Source organism: Wyeomyia smithii, chromosome 2, assembly GCF_029784165.1.
Source record: "Wyeomyia smithii strain HCP4-BCI-WySm-NY-G18 chromosome 2, ASM2978416v1, whole genome shotgun sequence".
Classification (NCBI taxonomy): domain Eukaryota; kingdom Metazoa; phylum Arthropoda; class Insecta; order Diptera; family Culicidae; genus Wyeomyia; species Wyeomyia smithii.
In genome coordinates, this window is record NC_073695.1 from 28,114,969 (window position 1) to 28,141,718 (window position 26,750).

Below are 26,750 nucleotides of genomic sequence, written 5' to 3' on the forward strand. Positions count from 1 at the left end.
GTTTCAACATTCCTACCGTTTTAATATGTTCACCTCCATATATTATCTATATATATTAGTATCTTTTAACCTTCTGAATTTCTTTACCTTTAAACTTTTTACATTTTAACTTTTGCACCTTTTTATCTTTGACTTTTTGAGAATTTTTTACTTTTTGCCATTCTACCATTTTACTTTTTTACCCTTTTTACTTTTTCACCTAGTACCTGTTCACCTTTCAATTTTTAGTTTTTTACCTTTTGACATCTTTTCTCATCTTCTTACCATTTCAACGATTTTACCTTTTGACTGTTTTTACCACTCTTACCTTATCAACGTTTTTATTTTGTAAGGTTTTTAGCTTTTCTACATTTATACAGTTATTACCTTTTCACCGTTTTTATCTGTTTACCATTTTTACCTTTTTATCAGATTTATATTTTTATTACCTACTTTCATTACCTTTTCATAGTTTTTATCTTTTTAGCGTTTTTACCTTATCATTGTATTGAGCTTTTTGAAACTTTTTACCCGTGTACCATTTTATCTGTTTAATATTTTAACTTTCTAACCGTTTTAAATTTTTTCAAATTCTTACTTTTTACCGTTGCCGTTAGCTTTCGTACCTTTTTACCGTTTTACCTTATAATGACAATGATTTTTTACGGTTTAACTTTTTCACCGTTGTTACCTTTTCACCGTTTATAACCTTCCACCGATTTTGCCGTTTTTGATATTTAACCGTTTATACCGTTACATTTTTAATGTATTGAATGTTTTAACTTTTAACCTTTTTCTTTTTTACCAATTTACCATTTCACCTTTTTACCTGTTGACCTTTTTACTTTTTTATCTTTTTCTTTTTTTAACTTTTCAGTTTTTTTGCATGTCTACTTTCAACTTTTTTACGGATTTTACTATTTTTACTTTTTTACCTTTTTACTTTTTTGTTTTTCAATTATTCAGTTTTTCCAACTTTTTACAATTTAACTTTTTCACATTTAAGTATATTTAACTCTCTGCATTTCAACTTGTTTACCGCTTAACCTCTTTATCTTTTTATCATTTTAGATTTTTATACTTTTAACTGTTTAACCGACTTTCCCTTTTTATAGTTTTTACCGCTTCTGCCTATTTACTCTCTTTTACCTTTTTACGGACTTTTTCTTTTTAATGCTTTCACCGTCTTTACTTTTTAACATTTTCTACTTGATTAATTTTATCTGATTTTAACTTCTAATCTGTTTGTGTTTAAATTCCTCTCTATTACATACTTCGTAACTCTGCTATTTTTAACTTTGTTATGTTTTATCCTCGTTATTCTTTAACTTCGTTAAGTGTTTTCTTGGTTACTCTATATCATTATCACTTTTTCACTTTTTGTCGTGTCACTCTTCACCGTTGTTAATCTTTTATTTTTTTTTATTTTATTATTTTTCAATTATGTTGGTTGCCCACGAGAGGGGGAGGGGGATTTAAAAATCGTTTAAAATCTGTCCACGTGGAATGTGGATGGCCCGTAACCACTTTCAACGTTTATAAGTTCATTTACGTTATTTTCGTTATTCTTTTTCCTTTTTACCAATTTACCATTTTACATCAGGTAGAAAATCTGTTGCCCTTTTTACCCTTTTTCACTTTTCATCTGATTACTTACTTCATAGCTTTGTTATGTTAAATCTTTGCTTTGTTCTATCTTTGTTACTTTTAACTTCGTTACTTTTAAATTTTGATACTTTTAACCATGTTACTTTTTATCTTTGTTACTTTTTGCCTATGTTGCTTTCTTCTGTTATTTTTAACTTTGTTACTTTTCATGTTTGTAACTTTATTTTTTGTTATTTTTTACCTTTGTTAATTCAAATTGTTGGTACTTTTTATCTTTGTTACTTTTTGTCTGTGTTGCTTTTTGTTATTGAAATTTTTAACTTTGTTATATTTTAGTTTTATTACCTTTTATTTTAATATTTTTCAACTATGTTACATTTTACCTTCGTTACTATTAAGCTTATTTACTCTTTGTTAACATTTGTTTTTGTTACTTTTTATCTTTGATATTTTTCAATTTTGTTTCTTTTTATTTTGATACTTTCAATATTTTTTGCTTTTTAACTTTGTTACTTTTCATCTTCGTTACTTTTAGTTTGTTTTTTTTTGTGTTTGCTACTTTTACCGTTGTTAATTTTTTTTGATACATTTCATTTCTGTCACTATTTATCTTTTTTACTGTCTATCTTGGTTACTTTTTATCTTTACACTTGTAATTATTGCGGTAGTGCTAAAGTAAGAGCTTCACAATACAATACTGATAGAATGGACACGTAAACGATTTGGACATCGGGCCTCGTCCTGTAGATGAGCATGATAATGCTCGAAACCGGTCGACGCTAAAAGGTAAATTTCAGAATTTAACCTAATATTAAGTAAGAGCAATAAGTGTTGTTGTCTGGTCCCGTTTACGTTTACGTGTCCGTTCTATCAGTATTGTACTTTTTATCTTTTTCTCTTTTTATCTTTGTCACTTTTCATCTCTGTAATTTTTCATCTCTGTTACTAAATATCATTGTTACATTTTATCTTCGTTTTTTTTTTAATTTTGTTATTTTCTAACTGTGTTACTCCTTATCTAGGTTCAATTATATCTCTGTTACTTTCTATCTTTGCTCCATCTGGTCTTTGTTGCTTTTTATTTATTTTACTGTTTGGCTTTGTTATTTTTTTATCTTTGTAAATTTTTATTTTTGTAACTTCAATTCTCTGTTACTATTTATCATTACAACTTTTCATTTTTGTATCTTTTAATTTTATTATTTTTTAACTTTGTAACTTTTTATCTCTAGTACTCTGTATATTTGATACTTTTTATATTTGTTATTTTTAATTTTTTTAGCCTTACTTCTTTTGACCTCTGTTATTTTTAATCTCATTTACTTGTGAGCTCGGCTTTTTTAGCTGTAATATATTTTATCTACGATATTTTTTAATTTTGTTGTATTTTAATTTTGTTACTTCCTACCTCTGTTACTTTTTGTCTCTGTCACTATTTATTTTTGATACTCTCTATCTTTCTTACTTTTTATCTTTGTTACGTTATATCGTAGGTACTTTTTGTATCTGTTACTATTTATCTCTGTTTTTTTGTATCTTTTTTTTTCAATTTTGTTGTTTTTTAACTTTATTACATTTTATCTTTGATATTTACGATCTTTCTCTCTATCACTGTTGCTTTCCCGCTTTGTTGCTATTTATTTTTGTTACCTTTCAACTTTGTTTTTTTATAGATTTGTTGCATTTTATTTTTACATATATACATTTTTTTTATTTGACTGAATAACTCTCTATTTTTTAACTGTATTACTTTTTATCTGATAACCTGTTTGTCATTCAACTTTTCATCAAATTATCTTTTCATCTGATCAATTTTTTATCTATTTAACTCTGTCTCGGACAACCTGTTAATTTGATTAACTATTTATCCTACTAGTTTTCTACGATTAACCTGTTATCAGAATAACTTTTCACCTGATTATGTTTTTAAATGATATAATTTGTATCTGATTACCTTCTCATTCAATTAATTTTCTATCTCCATAGCTTTTTGTCTGAATAACTTTTTATCTGCTTACATTTTTATCTAATTACTTTCTATTTGGTTAACTTTTTTATCCGAATAATTTTATACCTGATTAACTTTATTTTTTGTCTGATTAACTTTTTTTTCTGAATAACTTCTTTTGTGATCAACTTTTTATCTGCTCAACTTTTTATCTGATAAACTTTTTATTAAATTATTTTAGATCAGTTAAACATTTTATGTAATCAACTTCTTATATGAATTATTTTTACTGAATTTTATCTGATTTGCTTAAAAGTTGATCAAATGTTTTCTTCTGATTAACTTTTGAAATTTCCACCGTATTTGTCCCATGTCCCATGTCTCATGTCTCATGTTTCATGTCTCATGTCTCATACCCCATGTCACATGTCCCATGTCCCATGTCTCATGTTTCATGTCTCATGTCTCATGCTTCATACCCCATGTCCCATGTCTCTTGTTCCATGTCCCATGTCCCATGTCCCATGTCCCATGTCCCATGTCCCCTGTCCCATGTCCCGTGTCCAGTATCCCGTGTCCCATGCCCTTTGTTTCTTGTCCTTTGTACCCTTGTCTTTTGTTGATTGCCTTTAAACCTTCGTCCTAAAAATTCAAGAAATTATTCTCGCCATATTTCAATGAAATATTTTTCATGACAGTCAGTAACCAGATTTGATGGCATGCCAAGAAAAACATTGTGGTGCATTACCAGTTTATCTTTAGACGGTGCCTTCAGAAGAAAGATAGTAAATAGTGGTATAAAAGACAAAACCCAATATAATCTAAAGAAATATTCCAAAAATACTTTCACGAACTGAATAATGTAATATCGACTTTGCATGATTGCTCTCTTTACCGCATTTTAGTTTTGTTTTATTCCTAACTGAAAGAAGTGTGTTGCGCGATCGAAAATTGATTGAATAATTTCAATTATTTTATTCTTCACTTCAGTTGACAAACCAGAAAGCTTGTTTATCTGAACTTACAGAAAAATGATAATCATATAAATTCTAAAGATTTTCAAGTGTTGATACATTTTTTTACATTAAAAAATAAAACAAACTATTCATAGAGTTGGAAAGGTTACAATGTTTAAGAAAAAAAAAACAATAACCTTATAACCTCCTATAACGAACTCAGCCACTCCATACAAGAAGAAAATTCAAGCAGCAATAGCTCTTGAAAGCTATTTTTAAAACAATAATAATATCCTAGTCCTATTTATTCCACATACGTTCCCGTACTACAAAATAAAGCAACCCAAGTGCCGGTAACGAGGAGGCAAAACAAAAACGAGTTAACCTTTTAGGCGGAATAAACTATCCCACTTTCCACCACGGGGAAGGAGAGTGAGCTGGTGCATTCTGAGGAAAGCTCAATTTGAACCGTACGGCGTACTACCGAGTGAGCAAGTATCGTCAGAAAAAAAAATGGAAACAACCCACATACAAGCGGTACAAACTCACACGTGTATATATAAACTCATTCAGCACGAATAACAAGGCTTCATTCAGCCAGAAGACGGTAATCCAATAAAATATAAAACAATTCCACCCAATATTAAACTCTTGACTCTTGATCTTTTCCGTTTTGTGAACTTTTTTTTCTTTTCTTTCTATGTGTTGCTCGTTCTTTCTAGATCCAGGAAAAGGAATTCCGCCGCCAGCCAGATTGTTCCAGTCCAGTCAGTCGAAACGATTTTTTGCCTGTGCTTCTTTCGATTCCTTACTTTACTACCCCTTCAATGGCTGACTGTCGACTGTGTGCGGGCGGGGGTGAAGAATCTTCCAACCCAACCCTAGTCTTTCCTAGTTCCGATCGTCGATGCCAACGGATAAAAACAACGGGCGTAAAATTCTTGGCATTTACTCACCTCATTAGTATTCCACCGATGTCGCTGGTTTGGGAAATGGTCAGCCCGTGGTAAACTTTCTAAATTTTCCGGAAGCTTGATCGGTTCACCATCTGGAAGTAGAGAGAGAGAGCGAGACAGAGATTCTGGTTAGGGCAGGCCAAAAGATGAAATAATTGGCAGTTGCTTCGAATATGTTATTATTATTTTTTGTGAGTGGGCGTAATTAATTTGTTTGATTTACAGAATTGAAAAACTGAGCTGCACTCTTTCGGATGAATTTTGGCCACCCTCAGTGCGGTTTCGGCTATTACTTAAGTAAATTGAAACAAATTATTATCCCGCGCACGATTTTCGAAACTGTATTCTCGTCTGACAGCGGCAGCGAAAATCTTAACTTGGAAAAACTCGGAACTCGCCCTGTTAACGGTGCAAATAAACCACAATTATTCATAGATGAACTACGATTGATTGTGTGTTTTTACGACTTAATACTAATTTTACGGCCCCGAATTACAACACGCTTGATACTATCGGTCCGCGGGCTCGGAGAGGAAACAAACGTGGGCGATGTCCAGCTAAACTGTTCCCGGGCACGCGGCGTATCCCGGTGCCAAGCACGTGGAGCAGAAATTATTTATTACCCCGGGGCGAGGTAAAAGTTGACATTATTTCGTTCATTTGTAACAAATCTGAAAATCGTGACTGCTAGCATTAAATTTCGGCCATTTCTGTTCGGTTCCTTCCTGTCCTGTGAAATTGCCGTTACGCTACGATTACAAGATCCCATCGCCAGCACACCTCCCGCAATTCGCTCGTGGAAATTTTACGACTTCTTTATATGCAGGACTAATTTGGCGGATCAACGAGACAGACATTGATGAATGTTCAATGGTGAAAATTTACCACAAAAAAAAACGAAGAAAGCAAACAGCACATGATGATCGCTAAATTTAATTTTACTTCTGTCTAACGAATATTCATCTCCAAAACATAAAACTTCTAAATCAAGCATGGCTCAATTCCTAAACGAGCCTCTGTTGCAGGTTTTATTATTGCTTGCACTAATTAGACTCAATAAAGCAAATCAATTATACCACTATCTGATTACCCATCCCGGTTACGCTTCCCTATGTGGCCTCTGCTCGGTTACCTCAACAAAATGACCCGAACTTTGTGGGCTTTCCTTTATATTTCGGCGACGGTTTTCACTGAATTACAGATGGCTGCTCTGAATGTAAGAAATTATAATTTATTGGTGATGATTTATGCCTAGTTCGGTCGTAAATCCGCTTGAAGTCCAACAATGGTGACCTTTAGAGAACTACTACTGCCACTAGATGAACGACCGCTAGAAACGATTCCCCTTGAACAGAAGCAGCCCCGAAATGATGATCCTTTCGTTGGCTTTCTTGTACTTTCCGGTATGAGGTGCTGCGTATGGCAATAAAAAAAGCCCGCCAAAGAAAAATGTCCACCCGACGAACACAAAAAAGTGCCTGCAAAGTAATTGAAGTGGATCGTAAAAGCCTAGAACCAAAGTTGCGTCTGAGCGCGGGTTCGCGGTGCGATAGACAGAGCTGGATTCACCGTAGGACCGACTGCAGGCATGGGAAAGCACGAAACGCTACCGGGCGGGAACAATCTTAATGTCATAAATTGCCGGGCGATATACATAATTTAGCTTAAATTAGCGATTTATTCTCCCGATGGAGAAAATTATACGAACGAGATAGGTTATGTTACGGCGATACACTCCGAGACAGCGTCAATCCTCCCTGCGCACGCTTCCCGACCGGCAATTCGAATTCGAGCTGCTAGTTGACTCGGGGATTCCTCGCGAAACGATAGTTTTTGCGATTGATCAAGCATAAAAATGGGATTTTGTGCCTCTTGGATTGGAGCTGGGAGATAAATTTATTTCGCTACGAAGAGCGAAAGCTTTCTCGCATGATTGAGTGGAAGTATTTTAAGCTCAGAACTTTTCCAAATAGGACCAAAGTCGTGTTTAATTTTCAGTTGATTACGATGAAAATGTTGTTTGACAACACGTATAAAACTTTAATATTCAGTTGTTAAAGTCATAACCTAATTTACCTAGCGATAGCGCAATTATTTGAAACGATTTCAAAAGTAAATGAAAAACTGGTGCCCCTTTTCAGAACTTCCGTATAAAAAAATATTCAGGAACGGAAAAACATAAAAGGTCATTGACAGTTTCCGGTAAAAACATTGTTTCGATTTTAAGAAAATGTCAGTGCAGGTCTAGTGTATGCCATTATGTATATCACTGTAAAATGAACTTACTTGTTTCATACAGAAATTTTAATTAGAAGCCACCAGACAATAGTCCCTAAAAATAGGATATACGTTTTCGTACATCGAATCCGATGATTGATGTATGAGTTTCATTCTGGAATATTTTGATTTTTTCTTCCTTATTCTTAATTATTTTTTTTTATTTTTGAGGATAAAGGAAATGTCGTTTACGTACAGTATAAAAATAAGTGGTCTCAAATTAGGGCCTTGGGGGACACCTGAGTTAATTTGAACGGGGTTGCTTTTCAATAAATATAATTTAATAATGTGTTGCTTGTTACAAATTTGTAAATAGGCAACAAAAATGAGCAATTATATATTTTTGAAAAAAAATGGATATTGAACAAATACACATTGGATAGTCAAAACAAAAGAGAAGTTAATTCCTTCGTAAAAATTTTCAGAAATGCTGATGTAATTTCATCTAATCAAGGACATTTCGAGGGATTTATTGCGAACTCTGCAAAATATGCTGCACCTGGTTGACAACAATATTCTTTGGGAATCCGGGAAAACTACAAAATAATCGCGGTTGTAATTTTCTTCCTGAAATGTCGCGAAGGTTTCTTGAAAAACGTGTTGCATTAGATACTTCAAACGCATTACTGATTGCCAAGAGTAACTGCTTTCAGCAAAAAATAATTAACAAATGTAATTAAAATACATTCAAATCTGGTCAATCGTAGCCGAGAAAATTCCAATATATACAAAAACATAGTTTGGACGGTTTTATACAAAACTAAGCCTTGAATCAAAAATAATCTTTAGGTAAAATATAATCATAAATGAATTTTTTTAAATATAAGGTGTGCAACCAAGTTCTCACCAGTCTATTTTGACATATCTTAAACGTGATTAATCAAGCTAATTATGCTAAACGAATCGCTGATTTTATTGTGACGTTATATACTTTTATATGCGTGATAATCGTCATTTGCAGGAAGTGTTACATTTCTTATTTCATTCAAAGAAAACGGCGACTGAAGCGCATCGAGAGTTGATTTCGAAGTTGGCAATTAGGGTTTGCAATCCCGGGAACGATTTCCCGGGAAATAGCTTTTCCCGGGATTCCCGGATCCCGGGAACAAAAATATTGATTCCCGGGATCCCGGGATTCCCGAATTTCGCGAAAATTTTTGTATGATTCACTATAGTTTCTTATGCAATATTGCAATAAAATTAAATACGTCAAACTGGTGCGGCCTGAAATAAATCATTTTATAAAACTTAAAGTCATTATTGTATTTCAACGTAAAAGTCATCCTTGCATGTTAATTAGTAAGCCTTCAAATGCTCTAAGACTGACTTATTTTGACTCGTATTGAACTGATTATTTAGTATTCTATCATTTCCTTCTGGTTTGCCTCGGTCACAGAAAAACCTCCGAACGGCGAAATAACGAAATAACGTAGCTAATTAACCAAAATTCTTCCTCCTAAACTTACGTTCTAATTAATAATGATATAAACTCCAAAAGGGTTTGAAATGTTGTCCTGTCAATGGAAACTAGATTTAAAACGCAGTTTATTTAAAAAATCACAATAGCATAGCAAATATATTTAAATGAGAAAAAAAAATAGCGAATAGGTTTGCCACCGCTCAAGTAAACAGTAAATAATTACTGTAGTGTAAAAAAAACATTTTGCTAAAAAAGTCCGTACCGAATATAGCAAATATTTTCCGCGTCCAATGCCTGCCTAACACTTAGTTTTCTCTTCAACAAACTGAAAGAATTGGACACCAGTTTTCAATTAGGTGTAGCGAAAGCTGAAATCGGCGATTTCAAAGTATTCTAGAAATCGAACATCAGCGGTGATTCAGCAGACTTGAGCAAAGTTTTACAGAAGGAAATAAAGTTTTGGAGCTTAACGGAAAATTGTCAGCGGATCTGAAGCGATTGTTTGACGACATGAAACCCTTTAATTTTCCTCTCCTGCAAAAATTGCTACAAAAATCGATCACGGATTTTTGGTGTTAACTTGAATATGTTTTGTATTTCATTTGTTTTTCATGCGAATTGAGAATGAAATTCAAACAATTTTTAGTTACTTTTTACTGATCAACTCCATTAAAAATCTCATTTTGCTAAAAAATTTGTCAGTTCCCGGTTCCCGGGAATTCCCGGGAAATGCGATTTTTTATTCCCGTTTCCCGGGAAATCGATTCCCGGGAATATTGCAAACCCTATTGGCAATTGAGTTGGAAGAATTGCTTAATGAGGATTTCTGCTAAACGCAGGAACAGCTTGCTTCGGGCTTTCAGAGCTTTTTCAAAAAAGAGTTGCATGTGGGTCATTCCATCTCAAGTGTGCAAAAAAAAAGAGACAAACGTGTCACCGACCTCCTCAGATTTGGCTCAAATTTTGTGGAATGACTAATATAAGATCATTATGCAAAAATCCCAATTTTGGTGCCGATCGGTTCATCCCCCGCCTCGTAAGACCCTCCCCTTTTTTGAAAAAAAGAAGTGCAATTTTTCGGCGACAAGTCTTGTTTTCTTTTAATCATAGCTTCAAAGCATGCATGAATGTTGAAGAAAAATAGTTGAGGTTTCCACAAAAAAATCAATTTTGAGCGCCAGTGTTGCCAGATATGTTGTTTTTGCATTTGAAAAATGAAATTGCATTTTTCGGCGAATGAGTATATTTTGATTTTAAATTAAACAATTTCATCGTGTTTCTGAGGTTTCTGAGGTATATTTTGATTTCAAATTAGATAATTCATCAAGTCAAGTTGCTGAGAAATTTTCACTCTAGAAACACCTATTTCGTAGAGGTATTATGAGAAAAACTCGAGTTACAGCATTCTTAAGAAACTTGAGATGGAATGACCCTATTTAAAAAAAAAAAAAAAAAAAAAAAAAAAAACAGAAAGAACTCAATTACCAACTACGCACTTAACAGGTATAACAGTAAAAGTATAGAAGATAAAGAGCAGTTTTTTCGAATATTGAAAAAGAAACTGTTCATTAGTGAAGAGCTAGAATGATTGGTATATATTTACTTGTACTTAAAAATGTTTTTGAGTGCATTAATTTGCTGAAATTTTTATTTCAGATCAAAGACTTAGCTTATAGGTTACATACCATAAAATAGACCTTAACACATCTTTTGAACTAATAAAAAATTGCTTCGCGAAAAGTAATCTAAGAAATAAATCTTTCAAATGTAATCATCAACTCAAACGTTACCGAGAAAATGTAGTGATTAGATTAGAAGGGAATCCTACCTTGAAGGGCCACTTGGAAAATTTAAAAAAACACCATGCCGGAGACAGGGAGATTGCGGGTTTAAGACCCGTCGGGATGCGATATATCTTTCCCAATCTGTATCATATTTCCAGTTCGCTTATTTTTCATTTTCTCTACTTCACATACTGTCTGCTTAATGAATTAAAAAAAAAAATCCATATCACATTTTGTCTCAGCTTGTGATATCCTGGGACAGATGTACTTAACATAAATGATACTAATTTACAGCTATAAGAAAGATATCAATTTTACCATTCAAAGATTGTTAAAAAAAACCTTCTCAGGAAAGCCTTTAAGCAACAAAAGTATTCGAATTGTTTTGACGTAGAACTACGTCTCGCAGGAAGTTTCGCTACATAGGGGTGTGAAATGAAAATTTAAAAACGTAGAGAAAAATATGTCCGATTTCAAATGGTTATGAGTCGGTTAGTTTAGAAGGAATTTCTTTTGCTCATGATTGGAACATCATTTACATATTCACTCACATGCAGAAAATTGTAATTTGATTATACGAACTATTGAAGACTTGTTGAAGCGCAGATTTCGACCGCTGCACACTGGGAAAAAAATGAACCAAAATTCTCACTAATTAGAAGCCGCTGGGCTGGCAACCTGAAAAATACCATTTCTTATGTAAAATTGGTCAATAAATCGATTGGTGCTATTTTCATTCTGTGCAGGGCACGGAAAAGGGTCTATATTTCCAAAAATACGCAAAAATAGGGTGAAAATGGGCAAAATGGACCATTTCCCGTGCTCTGCACAAAATGAAACCATCACCAATCGATTTGTTGACCAATTTTACATAAGAAATGCTTTATTTCAGGTTGTCAGCCCAGCGGCGATTATTTAGTGAAAATGAGGGTTTCGATTTTTCCACTGATATAATCGCCGCTAGACTGGCAACCTGAAATATTGCATTTCTTATGTAAAATTGACCAACAAATCGATTGGTGATGGTTTCATTTTGTGCAGAGCACGGGAAATGGTCTATTTTGCCCCTTTTCACTCTATTCTTGCGTATTTTTGGAAATGAAGACCCTTTCCTGTGCCATGCACAGAATGAAAATAGCACCAATCGATTTATTGACCAATTTTATATAAGAAATGATGATTTCAGGTTGGCAGCCCAGCGGCTTCTAAATAGTGGGAGTTTGGGTTCATTTTTTCCCAGTGTGCGCTGGTACGTCGCTCAATGCTTGCTTTCTTCCTCACGGTGGACCGAATATTATACCTAGTTAACCGGGAAGAATTTTTTGGGCTATATACTAGTCCGCTTTCGCTCAAACTAATCATTTCACTAGTGGATGGTGGGAAGGACGGTCCCAATATAGTAATAGCTAGTAGCAACTAGGTAACAGACTTGTCGATTCTGCTTTCAGCTTAAGCAAATCATTATATCGGGATACGGACAGCCACTTCTTCCGCCGAAGCTGGAGGCAACAACACGAGAATTCTGGATCCTTGCAATCGAAATCTGATGGCCATCTAATTTTCAGTCTGAAAACAGTTTTCCACTGTGTTGTCAAAGTGCCTTAACCCCCACTATCGGGGCAGCACAGATATGCGATCGGCATCAAATTCGAGTTATTGAACAACAAATAATTCTTTTGAGGACAAGACAAATATATGATTAAAGATTTAACATTTTCTCGTTTTGCGCTAGAAATGAAATGCGGAGTAAACAAAACCTACCAAAAAAGAGGAGCCAGCTCCAAAACGGACGAGGCCTCTTAGAATCTCTTGGGGCCTGCTTCTGCTCAAACAAATCATTTTACCTTCGAATGGTGAGACCTTCGGATATAATTCAGCAGCAGCAGATAGCGGCAGTTGCAGCAGTAACGGCCGTCCCTTACTAACACGCAGAGAATCCAAATCCAGGATACCTATAACTCGGTGACGGAATCGTGAAAGGAATCGTAAACACGATCCGGAAGATTCCCACTCACGATTCTTATTTTAAGAATCCTAGAGCCATATACAGGGCATTCCTGAGGATTCTTTTTTCAGGAATCCTTTTCAAGGACACTCACGGAACGCGACGAGAGACAGGACACAACACTTATTGTTCTTACAAAACATAAAAAAGGAATTTGATTTACCTTTTTAGTCGACCGGTTTCGGGCAGCGATCTTGCCCATCAGCTGGACGATGTCCGACTAGTTGCGCATAGTAGTTGTTGTTTTCTATATATCACAATTTCACCACTGTTACGGCTTCGTCAGGTGGAAGAGCGAAGAGAGTATTGGGGGATCATCCTCATTCATTAATGGATTGTCGGCGGTGGTGATGTACATTGATTCCCATGCGTTTAGGTTCGATGTTTTTCGTACATTTTTTAATAATTTTGCATTTTCCCAGTCGATGGCATGGTTTTGGGATATGGTGTGTGCTGCCACGCTCGATTCATTAGCCCGATCGTTGTCAACTGCATTCTTATGCTCTCGCAGTCGCACTTTGAATTTCCGTCGTGTTTGGCCAATGTAAACCGCGGAGCAGTTTTTGCAGGGGATTTGGTAGACACCTGATTTTTCATCCGGGGGTACTTTGTCTTTTGAATTGCACAACAGATCTTTCAAGGTGTTTTCACTTTTGTAAACAGCATAGAAATCATGTTTCTGTAGTACGGATTGGACGGGATTGGTTATTTTTGGGTAAAATGGAAGACTGATTCTATGCTGTTCTTCTTTTTCCGGTTTTAGTGTTGTGCAATTTAGCCTGTGTTTTTTCCGTTGATGTTTTCGGAGAATTTTGTTTACAAAGTCTTTGTCATACCCATTCAACTCAGCAGCTTTATGTATCCTGTTTCTCTCGGTTTCAAAATCTTTTCAAGGACGCTCACGAATCCAATGTGAGGAATCCTAGAGAATCTATGCGAATCGAATGTGTTCATCCGGGGTGGCACTTCTTCTGGAGAAACTCTGAGTTGCTTTTGTAACAACTCGAGCATTCTGGATTCTGGCAGTTAAAATCTGCCGTCCGTCTTTTTTCCTCTATCGTCACATTCACTGGGTAGAGCACAAGGGAAAATACGACTCCAGATGCCATTCTGAAACTTTTCACTGCAACCACATTATTTCTCGAGTAAATGGTGAAGTTAAAAAAAACGCCCTTTAAAAAACAGCCTTACCTAGTTCTACGTTGATTTGCGGTCTTGGTTCTGTACACAACTCTTCTTTGATTTATACAATAAATCAAAAATTTAACGGGTTTAACGGCTTAATCAGTCCGTGTATACTAGCAAAAACGATTTGTTTTTTCTTTTTCCGACAGTTTCGGTGACCGGTCACGGAATGTCGGAATAAGAAAAAACAAATCGTTTTTGCTAGTATACACGGACTGATTAAGCCGATAAACCCGTTAAATTAACCGTTTCAGTCGTTATATAAACAACTAAATCAAAAATTTTAAATCATCGTTACATTTCCAAAGCAACAATTGTATATAATGTGATGTATATTTGGTACCAGACTTGGCATTTCTCTGCACCAGGTGTACCAGTCGACTCGCACGAGGAGCAGACTACTCGATTCGCGCGAAGAGAATTTTTTTCGCACGCCGTGAACACGCATTAGTTCGGAGGTGCGCGTGTGTTATTTCTCGAGTACACGGCGGGTGCACCGTGTAGACGAATGAAACCAAATGAGAAAACTAATAACCTATGCTTTGTCTACTTTATATTGAAAAAAAAGTTCAGTCAAACGTGTTGAGTAGTTGATCTTCGTGCCATAATGACTAGAAAACAGAAGTATTACAGAGATTTTACACCGCAAAAAATGCCCCCGGACCATTATTTCATTTTTACGAACAGTCTCTGTTCTATTCTGGCTCTTCGTCGATGAGAATAATAGAGCACTCTCCGTACACGTACAGGAACATCAGAATGTTTTATCCGATAAATCTTATTAGATTACCTTAGTGTGGATCCCTTTTCATTGTTCCATTCGGGTTAATAAGAAGGTGAACACTTTGGTTTAGGTGGGCGCAACAAATGGTGATATTTATGATAGAACTACAATTGCCTACAATAAGCTTTTGCAATTTTCTCGTCAGAGTACGCCTACAAACTGGCAGACCTCGTCCTTTCAATACGGGTTAGGCGCACATCTACTGCGAATCAGGCTCACAGATAGTAATCAATGCGTTTGTGGATTGAACCATCATGAAAATATGAACGTTTTGGTGGTGCTGAACTCCGAGGCACCTGATCGTTACTTTTGGATACCCATGTTCCAGTTTGTGGTATACTGGACCAAGGAAACAGGGGTGACATTTCGCATTTCGTTTCGAGCAACTCGAACAAAACTAAATGATTGCTGGTGGGCGTTGTGGTTCGTTTTTCGTATTTTTTTCGACTTTGTGGGTTAGATGAGCCGAAGGACAAATGACAATGATAACTCCTTTTGAGCTTAAAGCAAAACTGAAAGTATGTGACGTACTCAAAAGTATCGAAAATCGCTCGAATCGAACTGCACAATGCCACCCCAGAACATGAACGATACTGATTTATGGCTTCCGTAAATCGGAGTAAGATTGTGCCAGTGTGGTGAAATTGTGCCATACAAACCCATTGTTTGTTAGCCATTTCATGGCGATCACAAGACCAAACTTTTTTGAAAAAGTTCCCTCCAATATTCAACCAAGAAAAAATAGTCTTCTGACCAGGAAGAGATGGCTGAAAAGTCAAGGGTTAGAAGTCACAACCTCACAATCTGATCCCGCCTGACGGTTCTTGAAAAGCAACGGAGTGCTCATCAAACAACAAATCGAACCATGCGGTAATTCAAAAAAGAACATGCTAGTTTTAGTTTTAGGTTTAGTTCTAATCCGTCTAGCCTTTATAAGACATCCTAGAAACAGGATTTATCTGGTTTCTGCTGGAATAAGTAGAAAAAAATTGAAAAAAAAATTGTTTGAAATAAGTAGCAATTAGGAATATTCACTATTGTTTTAGTGGATGAGCATCCAACAACGTGGACCATACGTGCTTATTCCTTCGTTACTCTCACTATATTTTTATTCATACCACCAAGTTGTCACACTGACCTGAGAATTCAAGAAAAGGACATCTTGAACAAAATAAAAGATGTGAAGAACTGGCAAAGAAAAGCTGCGATCGTTTGCGAAAGGCTGTAAAAAGCTTAAAAACTAGAGTGGCTAATTAAAGTTCAGTACCCATTTTTCATATATACATTTATCGTTACATCAGTTGCATTTGCGACCAACATGTTATGTCCAATACGCTTTGGTCAGAAAACCTCTGGAGTCATTTTGCTACTGTCGGCTCGTCAGGCAGTAAAAATGCTTAGAAGATTTATTTGAATGCTGGGAAAAAATACCCTGGCTTTAAAAATCAATCGCACTAGCCATGGCAATTGTATGACGGACGCTGCGTGCCATCGTTCGGCTTTGCGGAGCAAAATTTCGGTTTTAGGTGTAAAACTTCGGCTTTCTCTTTTGCTGAAGTGTAAACGATTCGTTTTTCCTGTGCAGAATGCATAGGAGTGAGCAGTTGCTTGTCAGGTCCAGGTGCAGCGTAAATGAATCGCGCGCGCGGAATCCTTTGATTCCCGTGTAGTGCAAGCGAAAAATACACCTTGCTCTTCGGTCGCCCGGAGGAGAAACCCAAGTCTGTTTGGTACACAAACCAGACGATGTTGAAGCTAAAATTTGCGGTAAAAATTGATCAATAAAAGATATACATTTTTTTGGAGGAAATCAGTTTTCTGTTGCATGTTAGTTCTCCAAAATTACTAATGTTACATTCATACCTCGCAATGCGATTATGTAGGTCTTGGCAATAGCTAACAAGGTTACATAAAACCCTTTACCATTACATTCAAGGTTTAAGCAATATTGAGCAGTTCCACGAAAAAAGGGTCCGCTTTTAAAAGTTTTGGGTGAAAGATGTCATTTTGTGCTATTGGTTTTACGACTCATTTTTAAGAAGCTAAGGTAGGAAGGTATTGATGATTACAAATGTTTTTATAGCCAAAACGGCTTTTTTGATTGGTCTGACGTCTTCGGCAACGGTCCACTCGATTATCCGGAGATTCGATTATACTGGTCAAAAAGCGAAAAAAAGTGTGGCTCTAAAGCTTGAAAAAACTGCCCTAGAAAGATTGTAGCTTTACAACCATTCCTGTGAACGTTGGTGTCCCTAGCCATTACCAAAAAGCGTCACCTAACGTGAGAGTTCGCAAAGTAATTGCCCGCCAGGTTCGTCGCTTCAACGTTATTTTTACGAGAAAACTCATTTAAGTCTCTGAAAAAATGTTAGTGGCTGGGAGCACCAAAATTCACAGGAATGGCTAATAATTTGAAATCTTTCATTTTTTTTCTAGTTTGAGCTTTAGGGCCACACCTGTGTTGACTCAATTGTCCGGGATTCGATTATCTGAAATTTTAGGCTCGATCATCCGGAATATTTTGTTTTGCTGTTAGTTTTTATTTTTTTTCCAAACCTTTACTATTCCTCCTGGCATATTTGTCACCATGTCATGTTTGAGACGTGTCTGAAATAATTAAAAATAATCGATGTTTATTTTTTTTGCTTTTCAAGGTTTGACGGTTTTTCTCCTCAGAAATAATTTTTGGCTATGCCACTGCATTAAAGAAGTGAAATAACAAAACAGATATCCTTATTTCGGGCTCGTTGATCCCAAATTTGATTTTTTTTGTGATTCGATTATCCGGGAAATTCGATTATCCGAAGTGAAAATTTTTTCGATACTACGGCTAATCGATCCCGACCTGTATCTAAAAGAGCTCATTTTTTAAAACCCTTAATTCTATGAAAATTACAAAAAATAACCAGATTGCAAAAAGAAAGTGAAATAAAAAATATATAATATTTTTAAAAATAGATTGAGATTTTTTACGACAGATGTACGATTGAGTGATTCAGCGTCAATTGTGTAATTACAAATAGCATATCGGACTCAATTATCCAGACTATCAAAAAAATTTCACTCGATCGATTCGATTTCATCGGATCACAAAAATGAATACTTTTACATACAATGTGCAGTCAACGAGCGTCAAATCTTATTTTTCTTTCTTTGTGTTACTTGAATGTCAGTCGCGTAGCCAGAAGCAAAAAATAATAATTAAACACTGATTGGTTTTACTTAACTACGGTATGCCTCAAACATGCCGGAAAGGACAGAAATGGTAACAAATATGCAGAGAATTTCAAGATGAATAATAAAAACTAACAGGAAAAAATAAATATTCCGGATAATTGAGTCTAAAATTTCGAACAATCGAACTCCGGGGCCCGACCTGTATTGAATTTTTCTTCCGCGAGAATGAGATTACGGAATATTTTGTCACACTTATAGTCAGAAGATTTTCGTAACACAAGTCGCAGAAACGGTCAACGCACCACTGTAGCTCACAACAGTCAGCTAACAGATCTTATTACCGATTAAAATTTAGAATCATCTGCATAAATCAACCTAATCAACAAATATCGTTGAAAAATAACTAAAATAACAATGGACCTAGGTTGCTTCCAGAAATTTATAAATTTATACAAAACTGTGTATCTCAGCAATTTTCAATTTCACCGATAAAGATCGTCCAGTGAGATAAGACTACATCCAGTCCGCATGAGGAGATACAACTCCAAGTCTTTCAATTTTCGCTAATCAAATAGCACTCTGACTGTGCCAATTGTCTGGTTCATGGGATAATATATAGGTCATTCCATACGAATTGACCACGAAAAAGCACAACCTTGGATACGACCATCACAGGTTTTGCTCAAAGTTGGGAGAATTATTCATCTACTGCCTCCTTGGAAAAACCCCAAATTTGGTGTCGATTGGAATACCCCCTGTTCATTGCAAAGTCACGCATTTTTTGTTCAAAATGTCTTCTTTCTTTTTCTTACAATTCATAGACGTAAGATGTCCGAAAAATACTGGTAGATGATGTTTGAAAAACATACACCAAGGAATCCAGAATAAATATAACTTTTGTTTTCGGCAAATGCCAGCCATTTTTATTTTAAATTTGATAATTTCATCGTGTTCCTTGAAAAATTTCACATAAAAAACAGCTATCATCTCAAGGTAATATGGGCCAATCTCGAGATATAACAATTTTACGAAAATAGTTGTAAATTTCGTAATTAATTTTTCTACAATTTATGGACGTAAGACACCCGAAAAATAGTTATAGGTGAACTTTGAACAAAATAAACCAAGGAATCCAGAAAAAATATTGTTTTTGACCTGAAGTGTTGCCAGATAGATTATTTTCGGATTTTAAAACTGAATTTTCATTTCTCGGCAAATTCAGCTAATTCTATCTTAAATTTGATGGTTTCATCGTAATTCTCGGAAAATTTTACGTAAGAAACATTTATAACCCCGTGGTAATATGATCCAAACTCGAGATATAGCATTTTTACGAAAATAGTTTTAAATTTCGTAAATAATTTGACTTCGAGATGATAGTTGTTTTTACGTGAAATTTTCCAAGGAACACGATGAAATTATCAAATTTAAAATAAAAATGGCTGGCATTTGCCGAAAAATGTAGCTTAAGTTTTCAAATACAAAAATAATTTATCTGGCAACACTTCCGATTAAAAGTTATATTTTTCTAGATTCCTTGGTTTATGCTCTTCAAAAACCATCTATCAGTATTTTTCGTACATCTTACGTGTTTGAATTGTAAGAAAAAGAAAAAGAGGTTTTAACAAAAATTGCAATAAATAGGGGGGTCCTACAGAGCGGGGGGTATTCCAATCGGCACTAAAATTGAAATTTTTCCAAAGAGACAGTGGATGAATAATTCCCCCAGCTTTAAGCGTAATCTTTGAAGTTCGTGTCCAAGTGGCATGTACACTTCGTCTGGAATGACCCATATAAGTTAAAATCCCGGTCTATTCGGTACGTTTTTTAATTAAATTAAAGCTACATGTTCGTGAGCTGAAGGCCCAAACTGGACTGATTTATTTCTTAGATTCACAATAATCAAACGTGAAGGACGTTAACGCAAATTCTGTCAACTCGGCAGTCTTGATGCTATTGCATCGATATTTTTATTTTTTTTCGTCCTTAACTTTTATAACTTCCAAAACATCGTTGTAAGAAAACTGTATATTAGACAGACTATTCAATTTGTCTTGAAAACATTCGAGAAATGTTTGGCGAATAAATCAGAGATTCCATCAAGTGAGCTTGCAGAGTCGATTAAACCTTTTGTAAGTCATCATTGTTTTATATAAAACAAATTTCGGAAAAACTTAAAATTTTGAACCCCTGAGCCGTCGACTAAATCTATTTTTGTTACGCGGCCTTATTTTTTACTTTTTATTGTAAAATTTATCATTGCTCTAAAATTTATATAAAATAAACTGGATTTGTTAAGCTTTGAAAAATACATGTGTATTCAGTTAGGTGTTGATTTTTTTACTTAATTTCTTTGTTTAACGACTGAATCCAGAAAATGTTGAATCTCTAATCTATAGGAAATAATAACCGCTGCACACGCTGAAAACACTAAAAACTATGCACTAAACTCTAGTGCGATGCTCATTCGTGGGCTGTATTCATAAGTATAGCTAGTATTTTTTAATAATTTAAATTTTGCGTGTAATGTGAATCACACACGAAAGTAAAAAAATGTTAACACTTATTAGCACATTCATAAATCAGAGGTGAAAATGCTAAAGTTGGATATCTCACACAATTGAAAAATCAAATGTATAAAAAAAACACCATAAGTAAAATGAAGGATATTTAAACTTTAAAAAATCAAACCAATCATTTTACTAGTGGATGGTGGGATGGACGGTCCCAACTTAGTGGCAACAGTAGTAGCGGCAGCAGTAGCAGGTGACTGGCCGAGCCTGCATTCGGTAACAAATTGTTATGCTGGCAGATAGTGGGACACGAACGGCCACTTCCTCCTACCTTTCTTGAATACAAAAGTCAACATATATTAGTTTATGTCGATTTGCAAACTGTTTCTCTCACTTTCTACGGAATGTTACAAAATTGTTAACAACAATCGTCATCAACATTCAAGCAAAAGTTGATTTTGAAAGAAGTGGCAGTGATTTGTGAGCGCAAGAAATCTAAAACATAAACATTAATCGCCTAACCAAAGAAACAGCTTTCAATCGTTGAAAAATGTACGATGAAATACATTCTTGTTTTTTTTTTGCAAATTTTTTAACCACTAATTTTAGGTTAAGACTTGATATAAATATTGGAGAAAACATATATATTTTCAAATTTACACAGATTTTCAAAGAGAAGTGCCAAAATATTTATGACTAAATGACGCTGATGATTTATGACGCAGCCTTATTATTTGTTCAACATTGTTTTATACAGATCCAGACAAATCAAAAGATTAATCGTCCGTTTCGCATACCATCTCTAGTTATGACTTGACACTACCGTCTGCTCTGTCATCTGTCGTCCCTGGTGCACATTTTATGAAAAATGAATTATGATAAATCTATTTTAAATGATCTCCAGGGGCCAATTTATCTGCCTCTGATAGCGTCAAGGTGTTCGTTTCTTCAGCTGTCACGGAAGCCTCATACCGGAGCGGGCCCATTCGTTTCACATTTTCAGCTTTTGCTAAAAATACTCAATCGGTTCTCGAACAGGAATGGCGTGGCAAAATCTTTCTCGTATTGTATCCCGAATCTTCTTGCTCTACCGAGCCGGTCAGCCAGCCAGCCAGGACAGACCAGGGCCAGAAGCAGCACACACAAAAAAAAATATTTTGTTTAGAATATATTTCATATAAATCACCGAAACACTTTTCACAGGCTATTGTGATACCATCAACGCTGGGGTCAACGGGGAATAGGACTAGCGCTCCTAGTACCTATGGTTTCTAGTTGAGCAAATTTGCCTTCCCGCTTTCGGGATTTTATTGTCCTCGCCGCTCGTTTGACGGGTAGCCGGCCGTGTGCTCAAAGCACACGTGCCGGATCGGTTCGGCGATTTAAAATACAAAGCGGAACTTCAAATTATGGCATATAAATATAAATCATAAATTTTGCCATTTTTTAGCGCGGTACCCAGGGTTGGCCAGGGTGCTGCTAGGTTTTCCGTTCCCAACAATGACGAACGACCAGCAGGACTGCAATCAACACCTTTTTCAAAGGCGATTTCCTGGCCAAGACGCTGGTGATGGACTCTCGGCGAAAGGAGGGTTGAGCTGCGAATGTATTTGATTTGCATCAAATGAAAAATTATCTAAATATATGTGTATTTTGGGCTGTGCCGCGGAAGGTAAAACGGAAGGCATTGCGGTGGTCTGCTGCTCTGCCATCCAAATATGCCGGTATAATAATAGATTTCACCCCTCTCTCAAAGGTATTCGGACCAGATCACTGCTCGGCAAAAATACCGTAGAGGAGGAGGAACCACGTATCTGAAATCGAATTTCTGTTCGGCTTTGATGGATTTGCTGTGCGTTTGACGTTTGTCGGAATGACATTCCTCTGCAAAACTATATTTTCGCAGCTCGATGCGTCGGCTCGGCACCGACGCCAGTACGGACGTTTTCGTTTTAGCAGAAAAAAAGTATTAAATACTAGATTTTATTGAATGTCTAAATTTGATCGACATTATTTATGGGGCAGATGCGTGCGCGAAAAGACTAAAATGTACGTACGGAGCTGCTGCTCTGCATATTGACGGTCTACATTTCTGACAAATAAACACAATGCGATACATTCTTGGAATTGTGTAGACCTAAAAGCTGTCTATACCTACACGCCGTCACTGGCGGGTGATTTTTCGGCAGAATGAGTTGCCTTGTCGATAGACCAGTTCCGGACAGGTGCGTGCACGATTCCGCGCGTGGCGGCTGATAATCGAACTGACCTAGAACAGTAACGAGTTTTGCTGAAAAGTTTTTCGATAAATCGGTCAGCAAATGAACGTGGCTTTTCGATTAAAATTCTGACGAAACAAACATATCATAGAGTTGTTACACATTTTATCTGTCCAATGACATATAGATGAGTGCAATCGATCTTACAATTGAGGAGTTTTTAACGTTTGACATCTGACGTAACCTTCCGCGCTGGTCAAATTATATAACTTATATTCATATAAAAAATTGACCAAAAAGCTTTCACAAAGCGCCTATAGCGTTACTCAAAATTCATCTAACTGGTAATGAACTTCTGCTTAATCAAGTGAAAAAAAAGTCGAAACAATTACATTAATAGATTAGATATATGTCTGCACAGTCCACCCAAAATGCAAAACCATCCCATAAAGCCCCCCCGATTAAAGTCTTAAAGGTGTTACGTCATTGCACAAATTGCACCGAAATGCTCTTATCTGATACAAAACCAACGCCACGGCCGCGGGCCAAATAAAACAATTCATAAATTTAAATTGAAATCTGAGCCACGGGAAAATGCGACCTTTATCTCTGAGCTGTCGTACATACCCGGCGGATTCCGCACCGGCCGCTTGGCAATTGCTGGATTTTCGTCGCTCACGAATTGCCAGCTGAAAATTTTACAATTGTACCCAGTTGTTCCCGGCTGCCAGCCATCCTTCTTCTCCACTATTGTAGCTTTCCCGACCAGAATGATTCGAGTTGACGACTCCATTTAACACATAGCACCCTTCCACCCACAACTGCATCGTCAACTGAAACACGTTCTCGAAAAGATTTGCGCTTTCATTTAACCCGTTCCCCGCTGCTTCCTCGCTGGTAGCTCTCCAGCCCTATCCGACGATTCCAATAATGAGGGTAATTCAGTCACAATTTAATTATTTTATAATTAAAGTAATGATATGGTGTATAATTTCAAATTAAAGCCAAATAAATATGAATACGCGACGCTCTCACGAATATAAATATTGCACCCTTGATTATTTTGGCATAGAACAAACGTACGTGGATTGCCGCAAACAAAACTGTTCCCAGGTTCCATCGCAACGAAGCTTTTGACTTACCAGCATTGACGTAATTAGGGAGAAAGAAACTAATCGAAAATTGTGATACACCTCTATAGAAAAATTGACCAACATAAGAGCAGAAAGGCAACATTGCAACAACGAAAAAAAATTCAAGAAGGGACAAAATTGTACAAAACAAAATGTATAAATTATTGATGGATTTTAAATGGCGTTAAGCGACACATATGCAGCGAAAAAAAAACGCGGTACAAAACCCGGCACGTGCTCCGCTCAGGGGTGATTATTGCATAATTTATTTCAGCAAATAACTCAAATCATTAGTTTTAATCAATTTATCAAACGGTTCAATGGAAGGATTTGATTTGCGTAATAATCGCAGCTTCAGTGTGTGAAATAACAACAACAACAACAACGAAGGCGAAAAAAAGCTGCCCCGGCCAATTAGCGGACAATGATCTCTTCATCATCAGCGTATCTCGCCTTTATTTTTCCACTGAAAAATAAACCCATCTGTTCGGTAGAATAATTCGCTTTAATCCAGACGCCCCGAACTATTCGCTGACAAAAAAGCGAACGGAGTTGGTGACTGACTAGCGAAGTGGTCTCTAACGTAAACGGAAAGAAAATTATCATTAGTTTAATGTGAACGAGCGGAAAAATAAACGTCCATCGTGGGAAGAAGAATTGCGATTTTTCCGGCCTGATTACATCGGCGGGGAGTGTGAGTGTGTGTGTTCGTGTGATGGACCGCCGGAAGCGCGGAAGAAAGGTTTTAATATAGCAAAAATATGATAATGTATACAAATTAAAATTGTTTATAATATAGAATTTTAGCATGCGATTTTCATTGGGGGGAAAAACGTTTCGCTGCTCACAGCCGCGACGACTTAACGGCAGCGTGCACGTATGCTGTGAGGGTGGCAGGCGATGTTGCTGGTTGCACTTGTGCTTCTTTTTTTTTTTGCTGCCAGTTTGTGATTCTGATGAAGTTTTGGCGGTGGATAAAAGAAAGAAATCGTGGCTCCTGAGGGGGTGGATGGAAAGGGCAGGAAATAGTTTTACGATTACATGCAAGCTGCTTTCGACGTTTCCTCGGAAGGACTTGCCTGTCCGTTCTCACGTTAATAGGAGTTTTTCGGCTTGTAAGGATAAGTTTGGAATGTAATAGTAGCTTTTTTTGCCAGCAAAAACTGTTTGATTGTTACTGCTTGATAATGCAAGAACCCGACCGTTATGTAAACGATGATTTTTTTCTCCGGAAAAAAAATGAAAGCTAAAACTACTCATGATGTAATTAGAGTGCATGCGAGTTTTTTTTTCTCTGTGGCATTAATACAATCAGTGACTATTATTCACTAGCACTAGTTAGCACTAGATTTTTTTGTGGTGGATAGGCTCAAATGGTCTTTGATTTTTTTGATCCTCATCAAGTTGATATGAAATCCCATATTATTTACAAAGCAGCTATACTCTCGTACTTACAAACAATCTTATCTGAATTTACTGAAAAAAGGATGAGTCTTGCAAAAAAGAACAAGACCAAGAACCAAGAAAAGAGTGCTAGTGAGAAAAATCTGTGCAGTTATGAGCGAGAAAAAGCATGCCTCCAGATAAGCCTAATAAATTCAACGTTTTTCTAAGCAGTAACATTTCAGCATGATGTATTCGGTAGTTAAATAAAATAAAATGTGTGTACTTCAAAAATTTAAAAAAAAAAATTGAAATAAACATTCGCATTAAATTAACTACAGCTTGGACTCGATTATTCCAAATTTTGAAAAATATTTCACTTCACAATCGAACCGTCAATCTATTTTTATTTTCCTAGTTCCACTTGTCAAAAACAGTTAGTTTACTAATAAGAAATTATTGTACTCGAGAAATGAGCCGAAATAAACATTTAAAAAACAATTACCGGAATTACTGTATGTCGTTATTTGTCATCTATAATGATGAATCGAATAGCGGTTTTCAATGAATTTATCTTGAATTTAAATGCAGCTGATTTTATTCAAAAGATATAGCACTTCGTCCGAATCTTCATGAACCTCATCATGAAGTTCATGAGGTTCATGAAGTTTTTAGAAACTATCCACACTGCCCTTTACCCTTTCCACCTGTATTGTATTTGTGACGATTTCAGTGTTGCGGTCTTACTGAAGCCTACTAGATAAGTGACGGATTAAAGAAGGTCATCAAGATTTAATCTGAAGCGATCAAGTAATTGTTAGAAAATAAGAACACCAATCATAATGAGATGAACCAGTCGTGCCACCTGTCAGTATGCTACATTCAGTTAACTTAGCGGCATATAATGCAAAATATTCAAAGGAAGTGGGTATTTCTAGACAGAATTGATATATCGCAAATGTCAACACAATCTCAAATTAAAGAAAAAAAAATACTCTAGATATTTGACCCCGGATAATCGTACTCGTACAAGCTATATCATAGTAAAGTCTTATGCGTAACAATTCTAAAATCATACGTAATGTCAGTTTGACACCAGAGGAAACATTTCTAGTTGTACATTAATTCTGGATAAAATGATGTCCGGAGAATAAAACGGGTGGAGTATATATGGGTCGCTCCATACGAAATGTCTATACCACTTGGTATATTTCGAGATCGGTTCATATTACCTCGAGGTAATATGTGTTTCTAGCAACACGATTAAATCATTAAAATTAAAATTAAATTTATTTTATAGCTGCTATATATGCAAATTAAGTTTTAAAATACGAAAAAAATCTATCTGACAACGCTTCTGGTTAAAAATTATATTTTCTCTGGATACCTTGGTTTATTTTCTTCAAAAATCATCTATTAGTAT

The 26,750-nt window shown here is 35.8% G+C and overlaps 1 protein-coding gene across 4 annotated transcripts in view; it reads right to left on the reverse strand.

The window, feature by feature from the left end:
• Window positions 1-26,750, reverse strand: part of LOC129722356 (calmodulin-binding transcription activator 1) — a 511,905-nt gene that overhangs the window by 142,535 nt on the left and 342,620 nt on the right. For all 4 annotated transcript variants that reach the window (XM_055675739.1, XM_055675738.1, XM_055675736.1 and 1 more), the window contains exon 5: window positions 5,448-5,539. In XM_055675739.1, coding sequence (XP_055531714.1) covers window positions 5,448-5,539 — 92 coding nt within the window. The remainder of the gene's footprint in view (window positions 1-5,447; window positions 5,540-26,750) is intronic.